The sequence below is a fragment of the Nipponia nippon genome, unplaced genomic scaffold (genome assembly GCF_047370975.1).
Source record: "Nipponia nippon isolate SJK-2023a ecotype South Korea unplaced genomic scaffold, ASM4737097v1 scaffold_3, whole genome shotgun sequence".
NCBI lineage: Eukaryota > Metazoa > Chordata > Aves > Pelecaniformes > Threskiornithidae > Nipponia > Nipponia nippon.
The window spans coordinates 110,635,954-110,663,890 of NW_028262347.1; the positions used below are offsets into that span (position 1 = coordinate 110,635,954).

The window sequence follows — 27,937 nt, forward strand, 5'->3', positions numbered from 1 at the left end:
GCTCACACGCTGATATAAGAAATGTGCGTGTTCTTGGTAGCGGAAGAGGAATAGGAGCTTTCTGCTCTTTGTTAAATGCGGTAATAAGCCATTTTTTTTTCTACAAACCACGGAGTGAGCTGTTGAGCGGGGAGCCGGGGCGAGAGGAAGATGTTCCATGGACAAATTGCTCTCTTCTCCCACCACCTCCAGCCTCTGCAGATGCATGGGGTGGGATTCGTCAAGTTGCTCAAAAAAAGCCATTTGCATCGTATTGTTTACCGGCGCCAGCGAGTCCCCCATTCCCTCCCGGACAGAGGCTTCCCATGCCGGGGGGCCGGCTCCCCACGAGCCGGTGTTGCGGCTGCAGGAGCCGAACGAGTTAAGCTGTGCTCACTGTTCCAAGTGGGAGCGAAGAGCCATTGCAAAATGTTCTTCCCCCCGTTGGCTCTGCGTGTTGTTTTAAAATTAAATTGGTTCTGGTTAGCAAATAAGAACAGGACAGCAAAATTAAATTTTCCGAGGAATGTTGTGAATCCTGTGTGAAAAATAAACCCCAAAATGTTTTTCCCCTCCTGCGCTCTTTGGCTTGCCTTCGTCCCCTCTTTGCCTGCCATCCCTCCCTCTCTGCTTCCTCTGCAGACATGTCGGTGGGTGGCAAGGCTGGTGTCCTTATGCCGAGGTGCCATGGTGAGCAGCAGTGGGAGGTAATAGGAGCTGGGACGTCATGGCTTGGCTGATACATTTATTTCTTTTTCCCTTCTACTTATTGTCCCACATCTTCTTTTCTTTTCTTTCTCCTTTGTCCTCGCTGTCCTTCCAGCCCACATTCTGCCTGAGGGACATTGTTGCTCCCTCTTCGGCAGGTGAATGCTGTGCAGGTCCAGAGAGTACCTCAGATGTGTAGAGGAAACAGTATTAATTTCAGAGGCAGAATTTGACCTATAAAGTAGAATTCAGCCCGACGCAGATGACTACTGCCGGCCATCTGCAATGCTTCAGTCTCGCTGGAGTCCAGCACAGACTCTGCATTGGAGGAGCTACACCCACATAGGGCTCTGTGATGGACAATACAGATTTCTCCCCGTCTGCTTCTATCTTCCTTATTTATTTATTTATGTGCAGATGGAAAATCTTTGACACAAATTGGCGCTCCTTAGATTCTGTTCCTCTGGAAAGCTCCTGCAGTTCTTAAAAGCTTCTCCTCCATTTGGTCAGCCCTGCAGGCATTCGCTGTGCACTTCATAAGTCATTTCTCTAGTCATTGCCTCAGTATTTGTGTCGAGTCGTCTTGGATCTTTATTTATAATTTGGCGCAAGTTTGTTCTGAGGGCTCAGCAGACTCGCTGTTTTGTGCGAACTAGGACATCTTGCTCTCAGACCTTTAGATGGGACAGCAGGTTACTCTGAGTTGAGTTTCGTCATACTCGCGGTGCACGTGAAGTGCTGGGGCTATTGTTATTTACTGGCTTTTTTGCTGTTGCTTTTATTTGGGAAGTAGGATTCCTGATGCCTTGTAATGCTTGGTGCCCTATGCCACCAGTTTCTGGAGGCTGGGAGTGTACCCTGGGAGGTGTCACAGCATGGTTGCCCCTCTTGCGCTCTTCTCCGGACATCTCTTCTTGGCCACTGCTGGAGATGGGAGGCTCAAACGGTCCTCTGGCATGATGTGGAGCAACCACATGGGCTCACCTGACTGAGGAAGATGGACAGGATCAGGCAACAGGTCTAAGAGAAGAATAAATGTCTCTGGGGAAGCAGCATGAGCCTGCTGAATCCTTGAGTCCTGGCGGCACATGAGGATGGGCACCTCGTCCCTGAGCAGCATTTTCTGGAGCAGAGTTGCGTGTTGGACCTCGTGTCTGGAACAGGGCTGTGGCTGTCGTGGGCAGCCAGGGAGCACTCCTCCCTTGCCATCAGACCATTAGAATAAATAAAACAGCTCTACTTACACTGGATGAAATCAAGTCTTCTGGATTGTGGCCTAAACACGGTCAACAGCTCCTCTGGGCCCTCGAGCTGCCAATAGTTTGCACCTCCTAGCGAGTCTGTCCTTGGGAAGGAGCCATTAGAGGCTGAGGAAATTTTGCAGATCTCCATCCTTCAAGAAGTGGGAAATCATCACTGATAGGACTTGCAGCACCTCTTGTGTCAAGGAATGGGACACGCAGGAAACACGCTGATTAGAAACCAGCTCTCAGTGCAGTGCCCCAGCTGATACCCTCCTGGAGCATGGTTATCAATAGCATTGCCAAAACTCCTCCAGGGCACTGCGGAGGCTGGGTTTCCCTTCTGCTCAGGTCTTGTGGTGATTAGATTGCACTTGGGTGTAGAGCAAGCTAATGAGGTTTTCCAGGCCCCTCTGATAGTTATGGGCTTGTGTTGCGCTTGTTGTGCAAGGACTTGCGTGCGCTGGGGTGCCGGTAAAGTTCACCAGAAAGAAATCGTGATTAACTAGGGTCTGAAGCATCAGCTTGATAAACCTCTCCCTGCTGCTGCCACCTCTTCTAACACAAGTGCTGCGTATGTGACTTCTTGATTGAATGGCCAAAAGTGCTCTAGAAAGATGTAGTTGTCTGTTTCTACACACATGCACACAAAATATTTCACCTTCCTCCCTAAATCGCTGTAGATATCTACTTCTTCATCGCCATCGGTCTTTGCGATCAAAGCTGTTGCGTTGCACAGCAGTGCACCACCACCAGGTCTCGTTGGCACGTGCTCTTGGGGGTGGGGGCTGCTGGGAAGAGGCTGGGGCTGCCAGAGCTTGGTACTGATACAGCACAAGAGCACGTAGAAACCCAGGCCAGTGGTTGCAAACATGGTTTGAGTGTTTATAATTTTATCCTATCATTTCTCTTTAAACGGGAATTCCTGATGCTAAAATTTCAGACTGAGGGCTTGAGGAGATGACCTGAAATCTGAGTGAGAATCTGTTGAGTCATTTCTGAGTGCTGTGAGCATAAATATATTTCCCGATTCTAAAAGTCTAACGTTTATCAGCTGTACAATAATACACAACCAGCCTCATTTTGTGGGATCAGGCTTCCAACATCCACAGCCCTCAGCAATAAATGGAGCAAGGTCATTGCTAAGCTGGAAAGTAAATGCTTTTGAAGCATTTCCTCCGAGGGCAAGACCTAGTCTTTTCTTCCAACTGCTAACACCTTCCTTCCCGCTCAGAGCAAGCCCATAACCTTTCTCAGATACGGAAACTTTCCTGTTCTCTGCTGTCAAAAGCTTTCAGCCCTCCTTTTTTGTCTCCCTTTAATCTTCCCCAGAGTGCAATGGTGTGTTCATCTGCCTTTTGCTGGGCTCACCTTTTCTTGCACTTCCCTCTTCTAACGCTGCACACATGGTTCCCATTTACCAAAGGTGGGAGCCAGTGGGCATATCCCTTATGCAGTCTGAGGGGATGGGATTCTCAGGTGGAATTATTTAATTAGAGGCTGCCATGCAGTTTGGGGGGAATTTATTTTAATAAGTTGATTTTAATATTTTCCATGCATTTATGTTTCAGTGGAGATTATGCCATATCCAGAAAGATAACCATTTACTTAACGAGTGAGATACATTCAGTTAAACCCTGAGAAATTGTGCTGCTTTAGATCAACCTTTATTCCCAAGAATTGTCTCGGAAGGCTGTCTCCTCTGGCTGGGGGCAGAATCCCTTTCAGAGGCTTAACGGTGGTTATTTGTTTAGCTGAGTAAGTTTAAAAATCTGACAAGTACATTGCAAAAATCTCAGATCCCTCTCCCAGAAGGCAAGCCAATGACACCATTAGCTTAATCCAGCACCTCATATACTCGATTTTACTACAACTCTTTAGCTCCAGAATATGATGTATTTTCAGATGAAGGATTTGTGTTCCTGTAGGAAGAGGGGAGAAGGAGGGAGGGCAGTGCTGTAGGTCACTCAGCAGTTGGGTACACAAATGTATTAAAAAACATGCGGAGGGTCTCTCTGGAAAAGAGCTAACATCTGACATCCAAATCCATTCATTGATTGGAGTAACTTGCAGCAGAGCCTTTTGCTGCCTGTTTAGCCGAGTCCCGCATACCACGAGTGAGCTGTGCTCTCATCTGCCTCTTCTGTCTACGTGGCTCCCTGCATTTTTGACAGCCACCTCTAGGCATGATACAATTAATGGATGATATTTGGAGCTACTGTCCTGGCAGGCTGTATGAGCACCCCTCCATCTCCACAGTGACCAAGGATGTGCTAACTAATGCGGAGGAGTTGTGCTGGCAGCAGCGGCTGCAGAGTAACTGTTGTGAAATTCAGCGTCCATCCCATCCAAGTCCATATATCTGCAGTGTTGATCTCCAGGGCTGGGCTGGCTTTGGGTTGTTCTCCAGGAAGATAAAGAGGTATAGAGCTCCTATGGAGTTCACCTGAGCCGCTTTAGGTGCTTGCTTCACAAGGAGTCATGCCTGTTTTTCCCTGCTCACCTTAAAAGGCTAAAGAACAGTAGTTCAGACGATGATATCTCCATTGCAGTAAAGCTGGAGGGGATGCATTCCCCCAAAATGCTGGCAAGCAGTGAGAGGAAGCTGAAGTTATCAGGGAGTGCATCTGTGTCCAGGGGAGTAAAGCAATAAGTACACTCCCAGAATATCAGGAATAAAACCATTTCAGCTAAGTGCAGCATTATTGCAATAGGCATGCCGATAACAGCAAAATTCTGGGTGAAAATGCAGAAAAAGTATTTACTGAATACATATGAATCTTCTGTGTTTGACAAAATGATCTGACACAGATTTCATAGTGATAACTGAGCCCTTTTGTGGTTTAGGTTTCCTAAGTGGTCTTTATTCTGTTCCTTCCCTCTTCAGGTCTGCTTCTGTTTCACACTTAATGTAATTAACAGCCATGTCCCGGTTATTATTTTCTATGAAAACTAAAGCTAAGAGCTCTCTCTTTGTCAATACATTGTTTACTCTTTTGCACTGAGTTACGGATTGATGTTTTCCTCTTTCTTCCTCTTGTTTGTATGTATTTGCAGGGTATTTTCCTGCTGTTCTTTCTGCTGCTCTCTCCCCCGGACCCACAACACAGCTGTTGCCTCTCCATGTCTCACTGGTTGGGAAATGCTGTCTTAAACTCTCTTCCCCAGAGATCCTCTTGACCTGTGCCCTGAATTTGTTCAAATTTGCTTTTTTTGTAATACATTATCTTTAATCCGTTGTTCTTGTTCCTTCACTGCCTTAAATCGCTGAACTTTATGGTTTTGTAACCACTTGCACTCAAATTTACTTCCAGTGTTGGACTATTAATCAACTTTCTATATCAATAATATCCAAGTAATAAACATCCCCTCCCCTACTACTTTCCCTTCTCCAGAGCAACTTTTCCCCATGCATTCCAGCAGTTTGGTGTGTCTGGGACCTGCCCTGCTCTGTCTTTAGCAGATACCAGGGTAATTAAAATTACCTGGTCCTACCAACTCCAATTATTTGGCTGTTTCAGCCAGATGCTCAGAAAGGCCTCTTCTGTGTCCTCTTTCTGATTAATGGAGCTCTGTGGGACATCTCCTGTGCTCCTTATCTCTTTTTCTGTGCCTAGGGACATGCACGGGGTCTGTTTCTCACCTCTTCTTGAACCCCAAAGTATTCTTCATACAAAAAAACCCCTTCCTATTTCATTCTTCTGTTTCCTAAACAAGTTACATCTTCTCATATCAGAATTCCCCTCCAATAGTATCTTTCCATGAAGCATGTGTGAGCCTAAATGCTGTAGTTGTATATGAGGGCTTTAAAGTCATCTTGTTTATTCCCTGTTCTGCTGGCATTTATGTGCAAACAGAAGGCTGCCCTCTTATTCTCACTCAGAGTTTTTCTCTGCGCCTACTGCAATTTCCCTTTCCCTTAGCCATATCCCAAGCCTTCAGTTGGTTTTAGGGCACCCACTAGCTTTTGTGAGTGGCTCTCTTCAGGCCTCGTTTCCAGTCCTTTCACTAGGTTGGAGACGTACCAGCCATCTTCACCCAGATGCTACTTTTTCCAGCATCCTCTCTCTGCAGAAAACCGTCTCTCCTAGGCAGCAGCGGGCACTCAAGCACAGCTCTGCGACTGGCGCGGAGGAGCAGGAGTCTGAGCAGACCTATTCTCCCTCAGCACATCAATATTTTTTCATGGGATCCTAAATGTCACCCACAGCAGCGGGTTGTTGACAGAGCCTGGTAGGACTTGTAGGACAGCAGAGCTATCGAATTGGTTGGAAGCTTGGAGAGCTTTCATTACTGTGAAGAGATACTGAAGACCTCCAACAAATGCTGCTTAATAAAAGTATATTTAGAGGAGGCTTGATCTTAATCTTGAGCTATCCAGAAGAAACAAAAACCTAGCAGGCAGGGGTGTAGCAAGGTCCCGTCACTAGAAGGCCAAAACAGGTAAGTTTGGACTAGAAACCAGGTGCCTATTTTGACCACGGACATTAAATAATGGCAACATTTTACATGGGGATAGGCTGATTTCCATACTTGCAGCAAATTTTAAGCCAGCGGTGGATACCTTTACAAAATATCTGATCTGTCCTGCTGAGGAACGGGGTTTGACTCCTGCACTTCTTGTGCGCGTCCTGGGCTGCGCCGCGTGGGACATCAGGCTAATGGTGCTGGCCTCTTCCAGCCATTTGTCTATGCCTCCAAAATCAGGTTCAGACTCCACCCTGTGTGCTTTGGTACAAAATTCCCCCAAAGATTAGCTGGGGAGAGCTCCTGCCAAACCGGGTCCCTCCAGCTGAGCCGTATCTGCGAGCCCAGAGGAGCAGGAAGAGCCAGGGCCAGTTCCTTCAAATATTTTACAGATTAAGACCAGGGTCTGGGATCTGTGGGAAGTCGGAGGAGTTCACAGACCCCAGCGGGTTGTGGTCCTTGCTGCAGCGCTAGCGGTCTGCGCCAGTAATTGCCGTCTTCCTCATCTGCCTAGCTTGGTCATTTGCTATCGTGTTCAAATGCAATGACAGTCGGCAATGTGGACAAGCCCTCTGACATTATTTGAGTGCAGCTGGAGGCATCTACTTTAGCCTTGAAAATGCCTCTTTCTTGGCAGTGCTTTGTGTTTATTATAATGCTGTCTGTAATGTGCAAAAGTACATTTCTTTTTTAACTTCCTTCTTTATGTACTAAAGAGTGTGGTTTTAATTAAGGATTTCAGATTGAAACATTTCCGGTTTTATGCGTTGTTTTTTGGTTGGGGTTCTTTTTTTGTGGTTTTTTCTTGGTTTGTTGTTTTTTTTTTTTTTTTTTTTTTTTAGGACAGTTTTCAGTTAAAATGTTTTAGAGTTTTGAAAAATACCAGATGCCCAGCTCACAAAGTGTGCGAGGAGCCCTGGTCACTCCCTCTTCCTCCCAGGGAAATCAGCTGCTCTGCTGAGCGGGAACAGCCAGGAACGGCTGATGGTGAGAATGGGGTCAGCAGGCAGGAGAGGACGGGCCGGGACTGGGATCGGTGGTTTTCAGTGGCGCACCACGGCTGCAGCTCCTAGCACGATAGGAAACATTGACTCAGACCCATAAAATGAAGCACCTGATGTTTGTGGATTCTGGGTTTACCCCCCAAATAGCTAGGGATGGGGATGGGCAGATTCTTGCTTAATGGCAGAGCATCTCTGTTGCGGCTCCTGCCGGCGAGGGGCATCAGGCGGCTCCTGCCATCCTTGGCTGCTGGCTGCAGCCCCCACCCACAGGGAAGCGAGGCCAACCCAAACAACTTGTAAAATAAAACAGTTGTTTTGCTGCACATCAACTTCCATTAAAAGGAAAAATAAAAACAAGCCAGATTTTAGCTCTCCTGGTAGTAAAAGAGCGTAAAAATGTCCTATAAAGGCACCCAAAATTTTTGAAAACAGCAGGCAATGAAAATTATGTTAAAACTAGGTTTCTTGAGCCAGTCCTATGATTTTTGGGAGCTTGACTCATGATTTTTGAATGTTGGGGTTTGGCAACGCTGAAGTCCTCAGTTTGAATTTGTTCCCGATGTGGTATTTCAGCTTCCTAGCATGACTGATCAGTGTCACTCTCCTCCGGAGCAGCAAGAGACCCGGGGGGCGGGAGGTAGAGAGGTCCAGTGCAAGGTGCTGTGCCTTCTGCGGCTCCAGGGATGCTGTCGGGTGGATCTGGCTCGCATCCCTGTGCGAGGCTCTTCTCAGTCAAGCCGTGTGTCTGCCACGTGACAGCAGTTCAGGCAGCAAAAATCAAATATTGGAGCTGCCGGACAGACTGAAGGGAATGGGTGAACTGGATGCACGGCTTACCTGGGTTAAGCATTTTACTGGGATTAAACGAACACGTTAAAAACACACTTCATACCTGTACATGTTTCATTCTGGTTTAGCCACACAGCACATGCACAGGGTGTTGCTCAGCCCATGCTGCCCAGCTCACTTTTTGTGGGAAAGTGCTGAAAACATCCATCCTCTTGCTGCAGTGTTACCACTTCAGGTGCTGTCAAGAAAAAGTATTTATAAAGAAAACCTCTGCCTTGCAACTGTGGCACTTTGGAAGAATGATGTGGGCATCCACATGAGCAGCAAGCGATGCGCAGGGGAGTGGGTCCCCGTGACGGCTGCTGTCGTCTGCCCCATAGGCACTGACCCGCGGCCGGCAGGAGGAGGTGAGCGTGGGGACAAGCATGATACCTGCCCTTGTGTCTTCTCTCTCTGTGTCATGTTAGCGTATGGCTGTACAGCAAGCTACGGCGTTATGTTGTACAAACCTGTGTCAGTTTGGGCTGTACGGGGTTTCCCATGCCTGGGAGGTGAGATTCAGTCACAGGAGAAGATCTCGCTCCATGTGGCTTCCTTGACCAGGGAGCAGCAGCAAGCAGGGACCAAATCACCTCTCCTCCATGGCAGCACAGAAATGGCTCACACTTGTGCCTTGGGCCAGAGTTAAACCATACGAATCACCTTTCCCTCACATGTGGGTAATGCTCTGCACTGCCCAGGTACCCCTGCCTCAAAGCCCCCCCATCCCACCATGGTCCACAGCCCCATCCTCCCTGCGGGGCGGCTGGCGAGGGCATTCGGTCCTCTCATCAGCCATCCCCATCCATCTCCAGCTGCCTGCCTATTTGGGAGCTCGCAGATCGCTGAGTGCTTGAAGAGCTGACCACTTCTTGCTTATTTGGGAATGCTTTTAAATTGTTCCAGAAACTGCTGTTTGTTGATAAATTGGGGCGATCGCAGAGAAGTGTTTTAGCTAAACTGTGTAAAAGAAGGAATGAGCTGCAGTGCGGCACTGCCAGCTGTCATTGGATTTAGAAACACACATCATAGATTTTGTTGCTTTTCAGACAGCTGCGCTTATAGCTGCTCTTATAGCCATATAAAACAGTCATTCTGTCAGCAAACGGTCTGGCAGCGGAGCTGGGTTGTATCTGCAGCCGTGTTCCCAAGCCCGGCGGGTTCGCTCCCTCCACGTGCATAGGTAAATCCTGGAGGAAGGCGGCTTCGTAGCTGGAGCTGTAACCTGTCCCCAATGTCAGAGATTTGCACAGGGTAAAGAGGAAAATGCTGGGCTGTGCCCACCATCCGTGCAGGGGATAGTGCTGACAGGGCTTGTCTTTAGCACCCCTGGTTGTTAGGAATGGGTGGTTGCTGCCCTGAGAGGGTGTTTTTGGGGGGTTTTACCCCCAAGTCTGCAGTTGCTGCTCAAGAATCTGGCTGATTTACAAACCACAGCTTGTTTTAGCACTACTCACAGAGATCAGGTCCTGTCCTCTGTCGCCCATCCTATTTGGGCTTTGGAGCTAAAGCTGAGAGCCTCAAGGACCACAATTAGATTTTAAAGGATTTCCTCAAGGGAAAGGAGATAGTGCCAATTTATCAAATTTGAAACTTTGCACAGGAACAATATCGCTTTCGTTAAAACCATGTCCAGGAAGGGTTTCCTATGTAACAGACCAATTTTAAATGCCTGCTCAAAGTAGTATTTGAATATTTTACACACATTTTATTTGCATTCTTTTATACAAAGTGGAACGACTTCAAGCAAACTAGCCTAGCTGTGTCAGGAGGCTATTCTGTGAGTGAGCTATGAGAGCGGGAGTGAGTTCTTGCTGCACGCTACTTTCTCACCAATCCCTTGTGCAGGCGGTGTCAGTAAGAAGGAGCTGCAGTGCAGGCTATCGCCGTCTCTCGGTGGGATGAGCTGCCTCCCCCACGCCCAGCGGTGCAGGCACTGCGGAGCAGCGAGGATGCTGATGAGCTGTACCCATGTTTTCTCTGGAGCAGTTTCTGTGGCTCAAGCCCAGTGATCTGGGTTGGCCAACAAGACGCGCAAGAGCAGGTGGTGCTCACAGTCTTATTTTCTCTTGCTCTGTTCTTTTGCTCTGCTCAAACCTGTAGCCTTCTCCATTTCCCTCTGAAACTTTAGAAGATACTGGATTCATCCCGATCCAAAGGGGAAAATGTCTTAAGTTATGCAGCAGAAGAAAGCAGCTTTCTTAGCTGTAATGTGATCTTGGTTCCTTCCCAGGCACCAGGCTGGAACAGAGGGTTTGGAAATTGCCCCTCTGGCCATTATCTGAGCTTTACAGCATTTGGAGATTGAACCCAGATCCCACATCTCTTCTGAAGCTCTATGTCAATTTACACTTGTTCCTAGAAACCATTACTGTCCTGTGAGCTCTTTACCACACGAGGATTGAAAACAGAGCTATTCTGTTCATTTGAGCTTTTTTTTTTTTTGCATTAAGGCAGAGCTCAGGGCTCATTCCTTTTTCTCACCATCTGAGGATTAAGCCCAATCCTCGCTGTTATCTGACCTCGATACCATTTACACACTGAACCCAATGCCTATGGCTTTTATCTGAGCCCTTACAGCATTTGGAAGTGGGCCATGCCCCTTGTCTGGTATCAAAAGCATTATATTAATTTGGGATTCATTCCACAAAATGAGGCTGTCAGCCAGACTCCTTAGCAATTGGATATTGAACCCAGACCTCGTGGTTGTCTTCCAAGTTATATGCCAGCTGGGAACTCAGCCCACAATCCATGGCTGCCGGCCAAGCTCCTTATTGGCGAGAGATTGACACCAAGCCCCCAGACTGCTATTTCTGTATGGTGGTGTTAAGGACTAAACCTAGCTCACGTGGTCAGCATAATCACCTCTGCATTGGCAGTGAAATGAAAAATCTAGTTAAAGACTTGAATGAATATTGAGGGTTGATGTTCAGCTGCTTAAAGACCAGGGATGATGACAACAATTCCCTTGGAACAAGGCCCCCTCGATACTCCGGGGGGAATAGCCCCAGATCTCCCATCTGTCATCCAGCTGGATATAAAATCCAGGTTCTCATTAACACACAGTGCGCAGCATTTCTTTACTGGCTGGCAGCATTAAAACCAGTTCCTCCAACAGGTATTCTTCAGATGGGATTAAACTAGATCCCTTTTCTATAGCACCATTAGTCTCTGCCAAAGCACTTCTTGTCACTCAGAGCAGACCTCCAACGCTGCACCTTGCCTTGGGAAGCGCTTCCCGTGTGCAGCACGCTCCCAGCCTTTGCTCCCCCATAGAGCAACAGGGAAGCCTGGGAGGTAAATGAGAGCAAGGGATGGCTCTGCACACCTCCATCCTCTTTGGGGGAAATTGGGAGCCTGACCAGGAGCATTTCAGGTGAAACGTGTGTCTGAGGCAAGCAAACTTTTCCCTCCTGCCAGTAATTTTGCCTGGGAATTCTTCAGCATCTTTACACGGTGTGGTTTTACTGCATAGCAAAATTCTTCAGAAGACTGAATTAAAACCAAACAGCTTCCCAGCTGGGATGGTCATCATTAGAAGGCAATTTCCAGCAACTGTGTGGGTTTCTTGGTAGCCTCGAAATCTTTAAAATTCTCTTTAAGCAGCAACTTTGAAGGAATGGCTTAGCATGCAGCTAGAATAGGAAAATCTTCCCATGATCCAGTGGATCAAGCTGGATTGTTATAGTGCATATGGACGGTGTGGGATGTCACTTTTTCTCTGAACTTGCAGTGATGGTGAAGGCTACTCTTTGGTGCTCTAACTGTGCAAATTGTGGGTGGGGGGGTTCTGGTTTCCTTGTCTGAAACCCTGCCGTGACTGGGGATGGAATCCATGGGAAGATTTCAAGCCCGTTTTGCAGACCTGTCCCATGGGTCTGGAGTTACTCTGATTGCTTGTTGCATATCTTCTGATTCATGTTTATTTGCTAAGAAAACATTAAGTCCTTGCTACACACATGTGGTTTTATGAGGATTTTCAGCCCAAGAGAGCCAGTGCAAATGGGATTCAGCTGACTATGGTGGCAATTTGTTTGTAAATAAATTTTCCATGTACCCACTTGTTCTTCTATAAGTGGGAGTGCCTTTCTTTTTCCATTCATTGCTCTCGACAGCCATCTTACTCATCTCTTGTCTGAACACTCTGTACCACCCTTTCTGCCCCCTCCCTGTAAAGTTCTCTTTGGGCTTCTCTTTGCCAGGTCTTTCCTAACCCATTCCCTCCACTGTCTCCTGCAGGGTGCTTGAGGGGCAGGGGATGCTGCTGGCTTCGGTGCTGGCACCAGGAGCTGTTTGCAGGGACACTCCAGGCATTGCTTAGACTTTATGAGGAATGCAGAGTCAAGCAATACCTGTGATTAGTTGAAATCATTATTTCTAGAACTGCATTTCTTTGCTTTATCAACAGAAGGGTTCATCGGTTGTGCATTTGCTTGGTCTCCCAGCTAACCTGCGGATTTGGGGAGTGCGGTGTGTACTGCCCGCCCCACGCTCAGCTCTTGCCCTGTCCTCCTCGGCACTGGCACACGGTGTACGCGTAAGAGATGGACGTGGTGAATGGTGGGGATAGAGGGAGAACAGGCTCTTCTTTCCTGTCCTCCTGGTTGACTTCCCAGAGTTACGAAAGCCCCTGGCATGCTGTGCCATGCCCCGCCACCCCTCAGCCCACTGGCTGATCTCAGCCTCTGTCTCAGCATGCACATGAATTTCCACTCTTCGCGCTAAACCCTGCCAAAGCAAAATTCCTGAAGCAGAATAAAAAATATGGAAGACTTTCAAACCCAGAGAGTATTGAACTGTCCCTCTTACCAAATGGCAGTCAATACTGTGTTCTTTGTAAAGTCTCTAGTATAATGTTTAATTCAGTAACTGCAACTGGAAAGTCTTTCCAACTATTTTAAACTGCCAGAGACGTTTTAATGTGCCTCAGATTTTGTGTTGGCATGCCACAGAGTTAAGTGGCATCCATCTTTCAGGGAACTTTAAAATTTAGCCTCGTATAAAAAGGAGAAAAATGGGAAAGAAGCCCAAAGGACGTACTTGTCCCATGAACACCACCACCGTTTGTGGCCTCACAGACACCTTTTCCTGCATTTTGAAATTGTTTGTCTCCCTCTGTGCAGGACGAGAGATACATGCAAACAGCCAAAATCTTTAATTCCTGTGCAGAGCTTCAGCTGAGGGCAGGATTGCGAGCAGATCTCCACTGGCGGCCACCCAGCCATGCATTGTCGGGCAGCATTCACTCTCCAGATGCGTCCAAGCCTCTGCAACCAAGGATGTAAAAGGCTGAGAAAGCCCAAATATCTCCTGATTTATTTTTTGTGCCAGGACCATGGCGCCTCTGTCTCTGCATACTGGCTGCTGTTAGTCCCAAACCCACTGAGGTGCCCATCCCCACTGAAGCCTGCCGGCACAGCACTGCCACTGGGCATGAGGGAACGGAGCACGGAGCTTTGCTGCCTTGGTTAGCCTCGCTCCAACTACGTGAGCATTAGTAAGTGGCAGAAGCTGACTCTCAACATCCTCGTACTTTTTTTTTTTTTTTTAATCCTCTTTTTTTGCTTTATTCTTTCTCCCTGAGCTCAGTGGCTCATGAGCGCTGAGCGTGTGCACCTCTGCACTGGACAGAGGGGGAGAAGGGGCATGGAAAATGTCTTATAAAACCAGTTCTGCTCTATCAAGATTCATTCTAGTACAAAAATGGCTTTTTCTATTGAAATGCTTTGTCAAAGCCTTGCCTAATGATCTGTTAGCTGGAGAAAGGTTAAATTCCTGGAAGATTTTCTGTGTTTGATGAAGAAAAAGCAGTGCAATTATCCAGAATTCAAAGTGAGTTTTAGCCAGCTGTTAATAATAGTGCGATTCTTCATGTTCTCATTACTCAGAAGTAACGTGGCCATCCCTAGTCATGGCAGTAAAGTATTTATAGCATTCTCTTTTGGCCCTGTTTGTACTTACGGAGGGCTGGACATCACTCGAGGTCTTCTAAATATGCTTCTTTCTGTGCTTTAGCCACCCATGACAGTACTCTTCTCATCTAACCGCAGCTGTCTGCAACAGAGATGTCCAGTTTAAGGCAGTCACCTCAGGAGGGGTCAGATGTGTCCTTTAACCACTAACAGTTGGGCATCTTGTGCAAACTGGTCATCAAGGTTCTGCTGGAGTCACTGGAGAGACTGGTGCTTCCAGATTCACCATCCTTAGAGAGCTGCCAAGGATAAAGGAGATAAATGGGCTTGATACCCAAGATACTCTTGACACCAAGAGTGCCCATACTAACAACCTGTTTTGATACAGAGATAGGTTTATTAGTAGCTTTCTGCTCTTTGCAGCCTCGTTGCAGTCTGCAGGTTGGTTTGTGTGCTGGGAGACGACTGGAAACATTCAGGAGCAACCACCAGACATCTGCGTGTTTCTCCTACTTCTCTCCCCGATTGCTGATGTTTCCAGCTTGGAAAGGCATGGCAGAACATGAAATACACGTGGCATCTCTGTGTGCAGGCGCACGGAAACAAAATAAGTGTCATGGGGAAAATATAATTTCACAGTGGCAGGCCCTGCACTGGGGTAAACAGACGGCTTGTTTCCTCCGGTGGATGCATGGAAAATCAATTCCCAGTCCTCTGCAGAGGCTCCTAAACATGAACCAAATCCCCTCCTGTAGTACTTAAGAACTACAATGGTTTTGCACCAGCAAAAAGGTTTCATTTCTAGCAGGGGAACTGCAGGTAACACCTTTTTGCTATCTTCATGTTGTCATTTAGGTGTCTATCTTATCCTCTTTATAGGAGTCTCATTTCAAGTGCAGCTTTTTGCCTGCAGGTCTGAAGTAAATGAGTATTAAGTAACTGTATCTGTCTCTAATTTGCCAGACATCCAGAAAAACAGCTAGTGTGCCTGAACCAGTGGGATGAATACATTAGATTAATTCAGCTACTTTTCACTCAAACAACCAGTAGCATTTAGAAAAAGATTGTGAAAGGGATTAGGAATTTCTTTTCCACATTTTTCCTTTCTTCTCCTTTCCATGACTTTGCTGTGTTCCATTAAACGTTAGCTATTCAGTTAGTGTATTTCCTTGACCCTCCTTAAAACATTGCTTTTAAAATAAGTTTATTCTTCTCAGAGCTGAGTCTGTATTCGCTGAGGCTTTCAGTGACCAGGAAAGGTGACAGAATAAACGCAGACATACAGGCTGTGAGCAGCTTATCCCAACCGGAGCAAGCAGCTCCTGGCTGTCACCGTCTCGCACCTTGGCCCAGCAGTGTGGGCACAGGGAGTCTCGGAGCATCGCCCCTGGGCTTAGAGCAATTCCCTGAGCATGTGGTCGCCTCCTCTCCATCCCCTTCAGCTCCCTTGGCCGTGGTGGTACATGCTAGCACGTGGGTGCCATAGCAAGTCTGATGTATGTATCCTCCACTCCTTTCTACCTTTCTTTTTTGGAAATTGTAAAGAGACCCAGAGCAGGCTGCCTGGACTCCAGTTTAACAGCAAATTACTGGTAGCTGCTCTCGGTGTGCATATTTCTCACTGCAGTTCAGTCTAGATCAGGGTTACCTCACTTTCTGGAGAGAACATCGTGTGCAGTCATGCCAAAATCCTTAAAAACCATCAAGGTATAAGACCTAAATAGCTGCTTTGCTGCCTGCAAACCCTACTCTCCTGTCAGTATATTGCTTCAGTGTGATTTGTTCTTGACACATTCCTGTGGCTGTTGATCATCTCCTTATATTTTGTAAGTGCTGACAAGCAGCTTGATTATTTGTCCAAGTATTTTTCTGGGACCTGAAGCCGGTCTGCCTACTCTGTAATTCCCCAGCGCCTCCTTCCCCTCTTCTGAAAGCGGAGCCCTCAGTCTGCCCTCCCCAGCCCGCTGGAACGTCCCCATCGGCTCCTCACACTTAAGCGGTTGCATCTCCAAGGCTGCTTCAGGAAGCTCACCGAGGGTCCTGGGATGCAGTTCAACAGGCAGGGATGATTGAAAACACCATCGTTACCTAATTGTCCTCTAACCAAATCTCCTCTTGCTGTCTCATGAGGAGTTATCCTGTTAACACTGCCATTAGCTTCATCAGACATTTGATTGCTTTTGAGTTTTTAGGGAAGATTGAAGCAAAAAAATGCATTAAGCGGTTTGGCTTTCCCAGCAGCAGCACCCTGTGCTAATGTCTCTCCTCACTGAACAGTGGGTCAGCTCTTTGGTCTCTGCTTCTGCTGCTGGCCAGTGCCCCGCTGCTCATCAAGGCCACAGCACGGCAGGGGAGATGCCAGCTGGGGAGCTTTGGGGCCAGCAGGTAGGACACGAATCCTGCAAAGACCCCAGCACCCCCCACCCCAGCAGCAGAGCCTGGCCCTGCTGTCACCAGGCGGGGAGCCCTCCTCTGTCCCCAGGCTCAGGAGGTGGCACGAAGCTCCTCTCTGTGTGCAGAGCAGAGGTTAGCTGGGTGTGTGGTGCCTGCCTTGGAGGCTCTGCTTGATTATAGCTGGGCTTTGGTTACTCCACAGGGGCTGTGGGAGCAGAGAGCAGGTTGTGGTGGCGTGCAGGAGAAGTGGCCGTGAGCTGGCAGCCCTCGGTGGTGATTTCCTCCTCTGCTCCCCAAGCACTGGAAGGATCTGTTCTGAAAGAGATGCAAGGCAGGATAAGCACAGAAAAGGCTGAACTCCCCTTGCCAAGAGCAGATGAAAAGAGATGTTATAAAGTCACTTGTCTCTGGTAATATGGCCCCTAGCTCTGACACAGTGGTGGAGGGCATCCAAGTTTCATGCTGGAAGGAGATGAGCCCACACCTGGAATCCTATCCCTGTTTCAAAGGTCAGGTGCATTTCTGCGGTTACAGATGTCACAGGGATGGCATTTGACCCTGGCTCATCCTACACAGAAGTCAAGATCTGATGGACAGCAGGATCATTTGAACCTCTCTGGAACTAGCTTTCATTTGAATTACAAGCTGTTTTTTGTTTCTTCCCAGCCAGGTCTCTAGACAAACTCTATAACTTTGCTGACTGCTCTGGCCTTCATCTGATCTTTGCACTGAATGCTTTGCGCCGAAATCCCAACAACTCCTGGAACAGCTCCAATGCCCTCAGCCTGCTGAAGTACAGTGCCAGCAAGAAGTACAACATCTCCTGGGAGCTGGGCAATGGTGAGTGTGGGAACAGGAGAGCCACGGGAACAGAGCTTACTGTAGCAGAAAGGTATTCTCCTTTGGAAGAGGATATTTGCAAGTCCCAGGATGTTTTGCTACTGTAGGTTCAGAGGGATTTAAAGGCCCTTGCTATAAGGCAGCATCATCTCTAAGACAGACCTGGCATGTGTTTGCACCTTAGCTGGATGTTTCTATCAGTTGGTATTAAACAACACGTGAAACGCTTTGCCCTGGCTGCTAGGTACAGCTGGTCCTGGGGTGGGCAAACCAGCAGCTGTATGGACTTGTATGGTGGCTGCAGTGCCAGGGGAAGTGGGGGACCCTACAGGGACAGGAGCATGACACCAAGGTGCGGGTCCTTCACCCAGCACACAGCAAAAGGGACATAGGAGGAGATGCTGGCACAGGAGAGTGAGCGATGGCCCTCATCCATGTCTCAGAGGCTCCTTCTGCTGCTCCGCAGAGCAGGCAGGCAGCTCTGCAGAGCTCAAGCTGTGCGACAGCGCGTGAGCTGTGTGTCTCTCTCCGGAAGCGCGGATGAAGGAGCAGAGCTGGCAAGCCTTGCTTGTCTATTTTTATTTTCCCAGAGCCCAATAACTATCGGACCCTGATCGGCCGCTCAGTGAACGGCAGCCAGCTGGGGAAGGACTACATCCAGCTGAGAAGCCTGCTGCAGCTTATCCGCACTTATTCCAGAGCAAACCTCTATGGGCCAAACATTGGGAGGCCCAGAAAGAATGTCATCGCTCTCCTGGAAGGGTAAGTGATGTTGCTTTGATCAAAAAGAGTTCAGAAACCCCTACTGAGACTGATGCTCTTTGCAGCAGGTAGACTTGCTCTTTGGCTTCCCGATGTCCAACAGCTGCCAGGACAGCGAGGCTCTGTGCAGCTCAGCCACTGCAGTACCAGGGGCTTACGGACATGGTCATCTGTGCTGCTAAACTTCTGCAGAGGTCCCTGGTGGGATTTTGGGCTGGGCTGATTAACGGTCTCCCAAGTATTCCCAGCATTTCCCAATTACAGGCAGACGGAGGTGCCCACCTTGTTGGAATATGAAGATAACGCCATGGTACGGATGCAGGCTGCTGCATGCCTGTGGGCTGCTGCAGGGCCAGGAGGTGGGTCCTGGCACCACTTATCAGCGTAGATGTTGTCTCAGAGTCCTCCTGGACAAATTGCTTTGTACTTTCCCTTTGGTGGCTTCTTCTCCTGGTGCTTTCTCCATCTGTGCAGAGGAAGAACCTGTAGCAACTTTCTTCACTGGCAAAGTCCTCTGCTCCCTCCTAGGAGAATTGGCATGTCTCTAGTTTGTGGAGGCCAGAGGTGGAGAAGGAATGGTGACAGTGAGGGATGCAGACACCTGGAGGTGACATTGGACAGCTACAGGAACCAGGGAGGTGTGGGAGCCTGCTGGCAGCAGGAATTGGGACTGTGCGTCTTGAAGACCTTGCAGCAGAGGGGAAATTCCCTGCAGGACTGTAAACAGAAACTCCAGTGCAGAGGGCTGGGCAGGGGGAGGTGTGGAAGGGACTCTGCTGGGAGCAAAGCTGGGTCTAGCATTCATTAACATCTGCATGAATGATCTGGCAGAAACAATAAACAGCACACTGATGCAGTCCCTGGCGAGGCGGGGAGGGAGCCAGGGCCAGATTCTCAGCTTTGCTGCAGCAGCACAAAGAGACCATAAAGCTGGTGGAACCAGCTGCGACGCCAGCATCCCTCCCGCTGACGAAAGTGGGGGAGCAGCCCCTGCGCCCACACCACGGCTGCCGCCGATGCCGCGTGAGCGCATCGCTCACTGGAGCCCAGCGTTCGGTATGGCGCGGGGGGAGTTACAAAATGTTGTAGTAGCCTTGATCAGCAGGAAATCTATTAGCGCCGGGAGGAGCGGGCTGAGTAAGAAAAACAACAGGGATGAGAGCCAAGAAGCTCTTAGAGAAAGGGAAGTCCTACTGCTCCGTTTGCCCTTCGTGCACCGCAGTCGGGTCCCAGGGAAGAGGGGTTGGAAGAGCTGAGTCGCACGGCCAGGGTGGTCCAGCAGCTCTGCATTGCTGGAGCCACGCTTTGACTGACGGCAACCCTGGGGGCGAGGCTGTAGCATACCATCTGCTGGAGAGGGTGAAAGAAACACCATCTCAAATGAAAGGAAAGGAAGGTAAGAGCTCGGGTTTGAGCAGCCCTGGTGACGGGGTGGGGGGGCCTCTCCAGACCCCCACATTCGTCTGAAAGAGCTGTAATGAGCATGCCTGCTCTCTAAGCTATATGCAGTTTCTCTTCTGCCATCCCTACCTGCCAGGGTGACATTGGTCCACAGGCACTCAAAGTGGTTTCTCTCTCCCATGGAGAAACCTTGTGTCCTGCACTCTAAACCCTGGTGTCTGCAGCTCATGGTGAGCAGCACGTGCCTGCATGGCCTTACAGCCCACTGGGTCCTGTGAGACAAGAGCTGCTTGTCTTTCCACATAAAGACCCCATTATTACCAGGCAGGGCGTAAAGAGGAGGAACAAGTCTGATTACACAAAGACAAAGGGCTAAACGCTCATTTGCAGTATTTGGAAATGGAGTTACAAAAGGACAAACAAATAAACCCCAATGCCTAAGCTGCTTGACAGTGTGAGCTTTATTCCCAGCAGCTCCCTGAGGTCTCTTCAGTACTCTTGGATAGTGCTACCAAGAGCTCTGCCTTCTGCAGGAGCATCACAGAACTGGTCAACGGGACGTGGCTCAGCATGTGCCTGGGGCTGTCACAGCCAGGACATGCCTCTGGGGACTCTGAATGAGCACAACACAGCAAGCAGGAGAGAGGAGAAGGAATTTAGGAAGGTGCTCTCAATGGCAAGCCTGCCGTCTGCCTTGCTAGACCACCATGAGTGGTCTACGTAGTACTCGCAGTAGGGTGAAGGCTCCAGAGCAAATAAAGTGTGTGCAGTTAATAGTCCTAATGATGTGAAATCTTCAAAGTTTTGCTCTTATTTTAAAAAACGTGATGAACAGCAGAAGTCAACCAGATAGGAAGTCAAGTGGAAGATTATGACTCAAGTGTTAAGTAAGGCTGGAGGGGAGAGAAGAGACACCCCAGAGCAGAAGTCAGGATGGGTGGATTAGTCTGCCAGGCAAGCAGTGCCCTATTACATGAAGTAAGGAAGGGGATTTGGGGGCGGGGGGGGGCAGGCAAACAGTGGAAATGAGCTGAAGTGGGAAAGGAGAACTCAGAGAGGCCCAGGGAGTGTGATCTCCGGCAGTAGAAGCTGGAGTTAGATGTTCTGCAGGGAAAGCCTCTAGAATTACCTGAGGTGCTGAATAGTCTCGTTAGACTCAGAATAGTCTTGTTGTGAAGTATTACCTAAAATTACATTTTCCTGTTGCATGCTCTGTGTTCCAAACACTGTAGTCTATTGTTTAACTGTTATCTTAAGCAACCAAGCTAAACTTATTCTTTATGTTTAAACCTTGTCCTGCAATAATGGTAGTGTCGACATGAACTGGGCATTGCACTCTGCTGTGCACTGGGCTCTGTCTGTCTCAATGGTAGGAGATGGACACCTCCAGGGCCATTCTGACCCAATCCTAGGGCCTGTCCTCCAGGACAGGGTGGGACTGAAGCCGTCCTGGGGTGCCACCTTTCTCTGGGGCCTGCTAGACAGGCTAGATGATGAGCGCAGATCAGGCACCCGAAGGTTTGCAGCATGTAGGGCTGTGTGCATGCTGTCCCACTGCAAAGGCTGTCCTTAGGCAGGTGACACTGAGCTGTGCTGGGTGAAACCTATGCACTTTCTGATGATGGAGGTACAATATGGTGAGGGGAGGAGAGCCCTGCCTGAAATGCAGCAGCACGGGCTTTGCACGCCCTTCACTGCTGAGTTATTGCTCCTGAGCTCTTGCACTACACTGCACCGTGCAATGGCTCAGAGCAGCCACAGAGCGTATCAGTGTCACTCTGGGCTGGCAAGTCCTGGAGACTGGACGAGGACCACTACTGCTGATGTAAGGATGGGCTCTGCAGTGGTGGAGCATTACTCCGATGGCTGGGGCCTGCTGTGCGGGAGGCTAGAAATGGTGTCTTGTGAATGCACAGGTGCAAGAGGGAATTTCTCCAGACACAACCAACAGTTGAGTTTGATGAGGTGTTAATTAGACCTTTCATGCAGCCTGAGCTGTTGGAGAGCAGACCACGTAAGCTACCTACTGCGTCTGCGGGTACAGGAATCCCAGAACTGCTCAGAATTTGCTTGGGGAAAAAATTGTGAGATTCTAAGGAATTAACATAGATTTTAACAGCAGATCAGGAATCAGACACAAAGGTTAAGGCATGACTGAATCACACATTCAGTGCTGGAAGAGAAGAAACACAAGGGAAAGCTATTAGGAAGAAGGGATGCTAACATGTGTTAAAGCTCAGAACATTCGGTACAAAACTTAGGCCAGCACGTCTGGGCAGATTTGGCTAGGGGCTCTCATGACCTGTTGTTCCTCAGCTGGTGTAGCCTAGTTTTTGCCACTGGACACTCACAAGCATCGAGGTGTTACCTCCACCATGGCAGGAGCTGCAGTGCCAGGAGGATAAGGGCTGGATAAGTGTCCGTGCTAGGCTGGCTGTTGTTGATGCTCTGTGGCCACTTTGGGTCCTGAGTGTGCTGAAGTCACTAGAGAAGTGAAAATCTTTCTTGTATGGAGCTACAGCCTTTCCCTGCCTCCTCATCCCCACCTCTCAGAGCCACCAGACCTGCTGCCGCCTTGGCTTTCTGTCTGCCCTCTTTCCAGCCTCCTTGGCCCCTTCTTGCTGCTGCTGTCACCATTGCACATCCACCCTCTGGTCACAGAGCCACAGCACCTCCAGCCCGGTGGCAGCAGCAGGCGAGGAAGCTCTCACATGTCAGTGGGACCTGCTACCTCCTACTCCTGGTTTGTAGTACCTGCAGAGAGTTAGCCACCCGTCTGGGGCACTTTTACTCCTTTTGGTGATGATGTCATTCTACAGCGCTCTGAAAGGAGCCCATAAAGGTGAGAAAGCATGTTTGTCAGTGGTGGTGGAGCCCTTCCTCCGTGCTAGCTGTGGACATGGCAGGGTCGGGAAGGGGCATGGTTAAAGCCTGTCCCAGTCCTCAGCCCTGCTCCGTGCATCCACAAATCAACCCCAAGCCCGAGTTCCCGTGTTGTTGCTGATGTGGTAGACAGAGGTGCTAGCTTATAGCTCATGAAATGACACAGGCTGTACACTTTGGGTCCAACACAACCAGAGGCCAAAGCAAAATCAAGGTGCTAAAAATGGAAGAGTCTTTGGTAGTATTTTTATGATGACTGCCCATGCCTTGTATCCATGCCATTGCGAGGGCGAAGAGGGCTGTGGCTGTCTGAGCAGGTCAGCACCCATCAGTTGGTCCAGGCATTGCTTTTTATCCACGACTTGTTCTGGAGTAGCAGCCAAAGACAGTGTCTGGACGGAGCTTGTTTGCTTAAATTCAAGTAGGGAAGAGAAACAAGGAGAGCCTGGAGTAGGCACTGTCTGGCAGAGAGAAGGACTCTGGGTGGGTTTCAGGAAGAAATGTAGGTATTTGTCCTGTCCTCTTGCTGACAAGGACTTCTGCCATGTTTGACACAGGTAATTTGCAAGCACTGCATCTTTTAGAAGCTCTGTTTTGGCTGTTTGACTTTCCTCAAAAAGTGCATCCTTGCTGTATTGGTCTATGGCTCTTCAGCGATGCCACAGAGGCGAGCATGTCTCAATCAGCAGAGCCAGAAGCTTCACCCTTATGCAAGCTACCACAAGGCTGGTGGCACAGACTGTACCGGGACACTGAATAGGTCCAGAGCAAGAATTTTGTGCAAAAAATCAAGCCACAAGGCAAGCAACGTTAAAGTAATGATACAAAGGGAGGAGGAGGTCACTGCAGCATGAACTCAAGCTCTGGTAGCATTGAACTTATGAGTGAATCCATTCATAAATACATTGAAATGAGGTGTGAAGGATGTGATGAGGCATTTTGTAGTTGGTTATATAGCAGGGTCAAGCATCTGAGATATAAGCAAAGGATTTAGCTATTGCTCTTTCAGGAGGAAAGGGTTAAGATACTTGTTGCTGAAACTTGATCTGGATGGCTGGAATGCCAAAATCACAATCACCTGTATAGGAAGAACAAAATGGGTAAGAAAAGACAGATGAGATTATGCCACTGTATAAGTACACAATGTACCTTCATCCTGATTGCTATCTACAGTCTTAGTCATTTCATCTCAGAAATGATGTAATAGAACCAGGAGGGTTACAGGGAGAGGAGACGAGGACATGCAGAGGTATGTGATGTCTTCACGTGAGAAGAGATTAAATAGGCTATGCCTCTTCACCTCGGAAGACAGACAGCTCAGAGGGAATGTTATCGAGGCCCATGAGCCTGTGAATGGGGTGTTTTTTCCACAGTGCCGAAAGCAGTTTGGAAGGAAGCTTTAGAAAGAAGAAGGAAGCTTTTTCACATGGTATGTGATGGCATTGTAGAAGTCATTGTCACAGGGTATTGTGGAGGCCAGAGTGTGTGTTCAGAAAGGGACTGGACAAATCAATGGTGGGAAAAAGCGTCAGTGGTAATGCAACGTCATGGTCCAAATGCAACCTCAGAGTCCCTGGAGTGCAGATTACCACGGCTGGGTGAGGCAGTTTGGGACATGAAGCCCTCTTTGCTAGAAGACTTGTGCAGCCCTACTGTAGATCAGGTTGGTTGAAGAAAGGTGGTGCTGAGCAGAGAGAGAATACAATATAGTAGCAGATTTATACATGGTCCCCACCAGGCTCTGCTCCACACAGTGAAATCCCTGTCTGAAATCTGTGCCTGCAGGTCAAAGTCTTTGCAGGAGGTGGCATGAGTTGGGTCTAGTACCTGTCTCTGCTGCTGCAGGTATTTGATTGTGCTACTGGAACCTGAAGAAGTTAGTAAGTGAAGCCTGTGCCTTAGTCCCCCTCACCAACCAATTCAGACACAAGATAAAGCTATTTCTGCCCATCACTGTTGGCTCAGAGGGCAGAGATCTATCACCCAGCTCTAGGGATCCACCATGGCACCACAGGCAGGCCAGCGGTGCTCCTACATTTGGGACTTGGGGGGGGGGGGGTCAGTTTGCTTTTGTACTACTCCAGGGAGTAACAGGTGAAATAACCCGTGTTTGTGAAGTCTAGCACCCAGGAGTCAAACGATGATGTTAAACCACCTGGGAGCCTGTGTGATGGTAACTTGTCTCCTTGTGCAGCTGCATTCTTTGTTACAGGATCACTTCATTATTTAAAGGGTGACAATCTGCAATTACCTGCATGGGAAAGAGATTTCCAAATGCAGATGGCTCTTTAATGTGTCAGGAATAAGCCTAGGAAGTTCCAGTGGCTGGAAGCTGAAGCCAGACACATTCAGATGAGAAATAACATACTTGGAGGCTAATTAACCATGGGAACAATTTACTTAAGGTTGCAGTAGGTGCTGAACAACTGGCAAGCATTGAATCAGGACAGGAGATCTGTTTCAGAGGTGTGCCCACACTCCAGTGAAAGTTGCGGTCCTGGGAGCTGTGGCTATGGGAGATGCTCTGGGAAAGGCTGGATTTGAGAGGTGGTTTCACAATATAGAGTTGTGGTGCATGTACCATCTCGTGGTGTTGCAGCTCTCCTGCCTCCCTCTCCCACAGCTCGCTCCTGACCTCTGAGGTGCTGTCCCATGTTATGCCAGTATTACCATTTCTGGGGCAGAGCTGTGAACTGTTTGGGTGACTAATCAATGTTAAATTACATTGTTCTCAGTGCTTAATTAAAAGCAAGCTTGAGCCTCAGTTCTAGCTCAACAGAGGCCCCACCAGTAGTAATGCTGGCATGGGGTGCTGGCACACAGGCAGCTGCAAGGATAAGGAGATGGATATATCCAAGCTCAGTGACTTTGTCTAATCCTCAGTATCACAGACTGCCCGAGGCTCCTGTTCCTCCACGGGCCTCTGACATGTTCTGTTTTCCCTCCTAGAGATGCTGCCCCAGCAGATTTTGAGGACTTTTATATTTGCCCAGGTTTCTGATATGTGGAAGTCCAGCCAGGGTGGATGTGCCCTGGGGCTGCCACCCATCCGAATTATGGGGCATTGCTACAGTAGTTGCCCACATTGCCTGCACGGCATGGGCTCAACTTGTCCCACTGCTCTGGGGCGGGGATTTACCGCACATGTGCTGCGTGGTCGATTGGTGCTCGCAGAGAAAGGCCAATGTGTAGGAAAACGGCAGATTTACTGTGCCGGCCCAGCCCATCTGTGCAGCACATGTGCAGGGATCTGAGCCCTCCCGGAAGCGTCTGGTTTGCTCTGCCTGCGCCGCACTGCACACACGGACATCGCGCAGTCCAGGAAATCCCAGATAAAAATGTGCCAGCGCTGGTCATTTGGACCATATGGATCTTCACGGGCCTCAAAATCTGTGGTCTGAGCAGCACAGGTGCTACAGGAATAAAGGGATTAGTAACATCTGTATTCCTAAGCCGAGGATATTCGGATACCTGTGCATCACTGCATCTCCACCTGCGCTGGGCTTTCATCTCTTGCTTGTGCAGTACCATTTGTTGGCTGTTGAGCTGCTCTAGGTTCCCTTTGGAGGGTAGAGACTGTTGCCCAAGTCATCTGGGATGCTCCAGGCACAACTCCACCATTAAGGCAGGACTTGAAGTTTTACCAGGAACTTTTGAACTTCATCCTGCAAAAAACTCAATAAAAGGAAAAAGAAAGGAAAAAAAGGAAAGAAAAACAAGCATAGAAAGCAAAATTTGAGCTAGATATGCATCTTTTATGGTAAAATTTGAAAATTACCAGAACTAACCAATTTATTTCACTCTTACGGAGACAGAAGAGGAACACTAAGCAAGTCAGGGCCTTTTACTTTTGGTCTTTACTGCGCTGCCTGAGTGATGCCTGTGTCCTAGAACAAAGTTTTCTCAGGAGCTTTTTAACAACAGGTCAATTAGCTTCCTAGAGACCTGGGAGATGGGACAGACGGATGTCCTGCTTCTGCTGCTCCAGGGATGCCGGAGGTTATACTGAGCATTTGCTTTGCTTTTCAGTCCCTGCTCAAAGTCTGCTGTAGCGGCTGTTTGCAGCAGGGCTGTAGGCACTGTGGAAGTGGCAAGGAAAACCAGAGAGCTTCTTCCTCGAAGCTCAGTCTGCTCAGGGTTTTGGACTGCGAGTGGAGAGTGCCAAGCTGAGCCTGAAGAGGTGATTTAGTAAAGTCCAGGATGGCTTATTTTGCAGCCAGAACATAAAGCATTTGAGGTTAGAAAGCAAGCTGGGCTAATCTTCAAACCCAATTGCAATGTATCAATCTTCAAACCCAATATCGACTGTGTTCATAATTTTAGTTTAGATTTCATTAGTTCACTCTTGTACACTTCATGTGTTATATTTTAGGCAGCAGTCCCTGTGCTGAGCATTTAAAACCTGGGAATCGGGTTTTTTGATCCTTTTGGCATATTTCCGCGCACTTAGTTTTGTAGAACAATATTTGCAAAATCCCCTTTTCACCAGATGACCCACGTGAGTTGCGGGGAGCTCGCACCTCTCCCTCTGGCTGCACCACGGCTGGTCCAGCTACTCTCCTCGCCCTGCTCAGCTGGGGAGGAACCATCCCCAAACCAGTGCCCTGGTACTGGCCCCCCCCAGGCCTGACCCTCAGGAGAGATGTAAAAGCATTTCTGAAAGGCAAGCCTGGGAACTGAAGCTTACAGCACTGCTAGGCAGCAGAATCAGTGCTACAGGGTTTTACAGCATGTTATTGTTTTTCCATTTCTAATTGTATCTCTTTCCTCTCTGTCTGCAGGGATTTATTACTGCTGCCTTTGCCAGTGTCTTCTTATGCTTCACAGGGTCCAGCTGCCCTTTTGTCCCGGTCTATAATTGACCATCGTCATTAATTTAAAGTCAGAATGATTGTTTCTGAGCTATATTTAGCCTGAAGTTTGCTGCTCTCATTTCAGACCTGATTAGAGGCTCATGTGCCGGAAAGCTTGCTGTTCTTCCCTGCCATGACAACTGGTCTGATAAAAGGTCTCATCTCTCCTCACAAACCTTCCCTTTCCTTCCCCACCCTCGGTCATGGGGCTGTCCTGGGGGAGTTGGGGTCGCAGGACCCAGCGCCACTCATCCCTGTGTCCCAGTGGAGTCAGGACAGCTGTGTGATTCCTGTTGTGTTCCCAGGATCCCCGTGCATCAAAGAGCAGCCCAAGACAATACAGCATCGGTTTCTTTCTCATCACGTTCACTTGCTCAGGCCGATGTCTCCTGTCACGTGCATGCATTATCACTTCCAAAATGCATCAGCTATGCAGCGCACATTACGCTACTGAACAGAAAAGTGTGCCTGTCCACTTGGGGTGTGCCTGTGTGTGTTTTCATCTCTCTGCTCCTAAGTGTAAGAATAGAGTAACTGCTTGGGCTTTCTCCTGGGAGCTGCAGTTTTCCAAGGTGCAGTTCGGATTGCTGGACCAGGGAGGCAGGGAGGGACTGTCTTGGATGGCAGCAAGCCTGTGCTGGAGGCTGCTGCTGTGGTGGTCCCAT

The 27,937-nt window shown here is 48.7% G+C and overlaps 1 protein-coding gene across 3 annotated transcripts in view; it reads left to right on the plus strand.

The window, feature by feature from the left end:
* The window catches only part of HPSE2 (heparanase 2 (inactive)), a 113,099-nt gene that overhangs the window by 56,407 nt on the left and 28,755 nt on the right, over positions 1-27,937 (plus strand). For all 3 annotated transcript variants that reach the window (XM_087765661.1, XM_087765662.1, XM_087765663.1), the window contains 2 exons: positions 17,200-17,373; positions 17,964-18,135. In XM_087765661.1, coding sequence (XP_087621787.1) covers positions 17,200-17,373; positions 17,964-18,135 — 346 coding nt within the window. The remainder of the gene's footprint in view (positions 1-17,199; positions 17,374-17,963; positions 18,136-27,937) is intronic.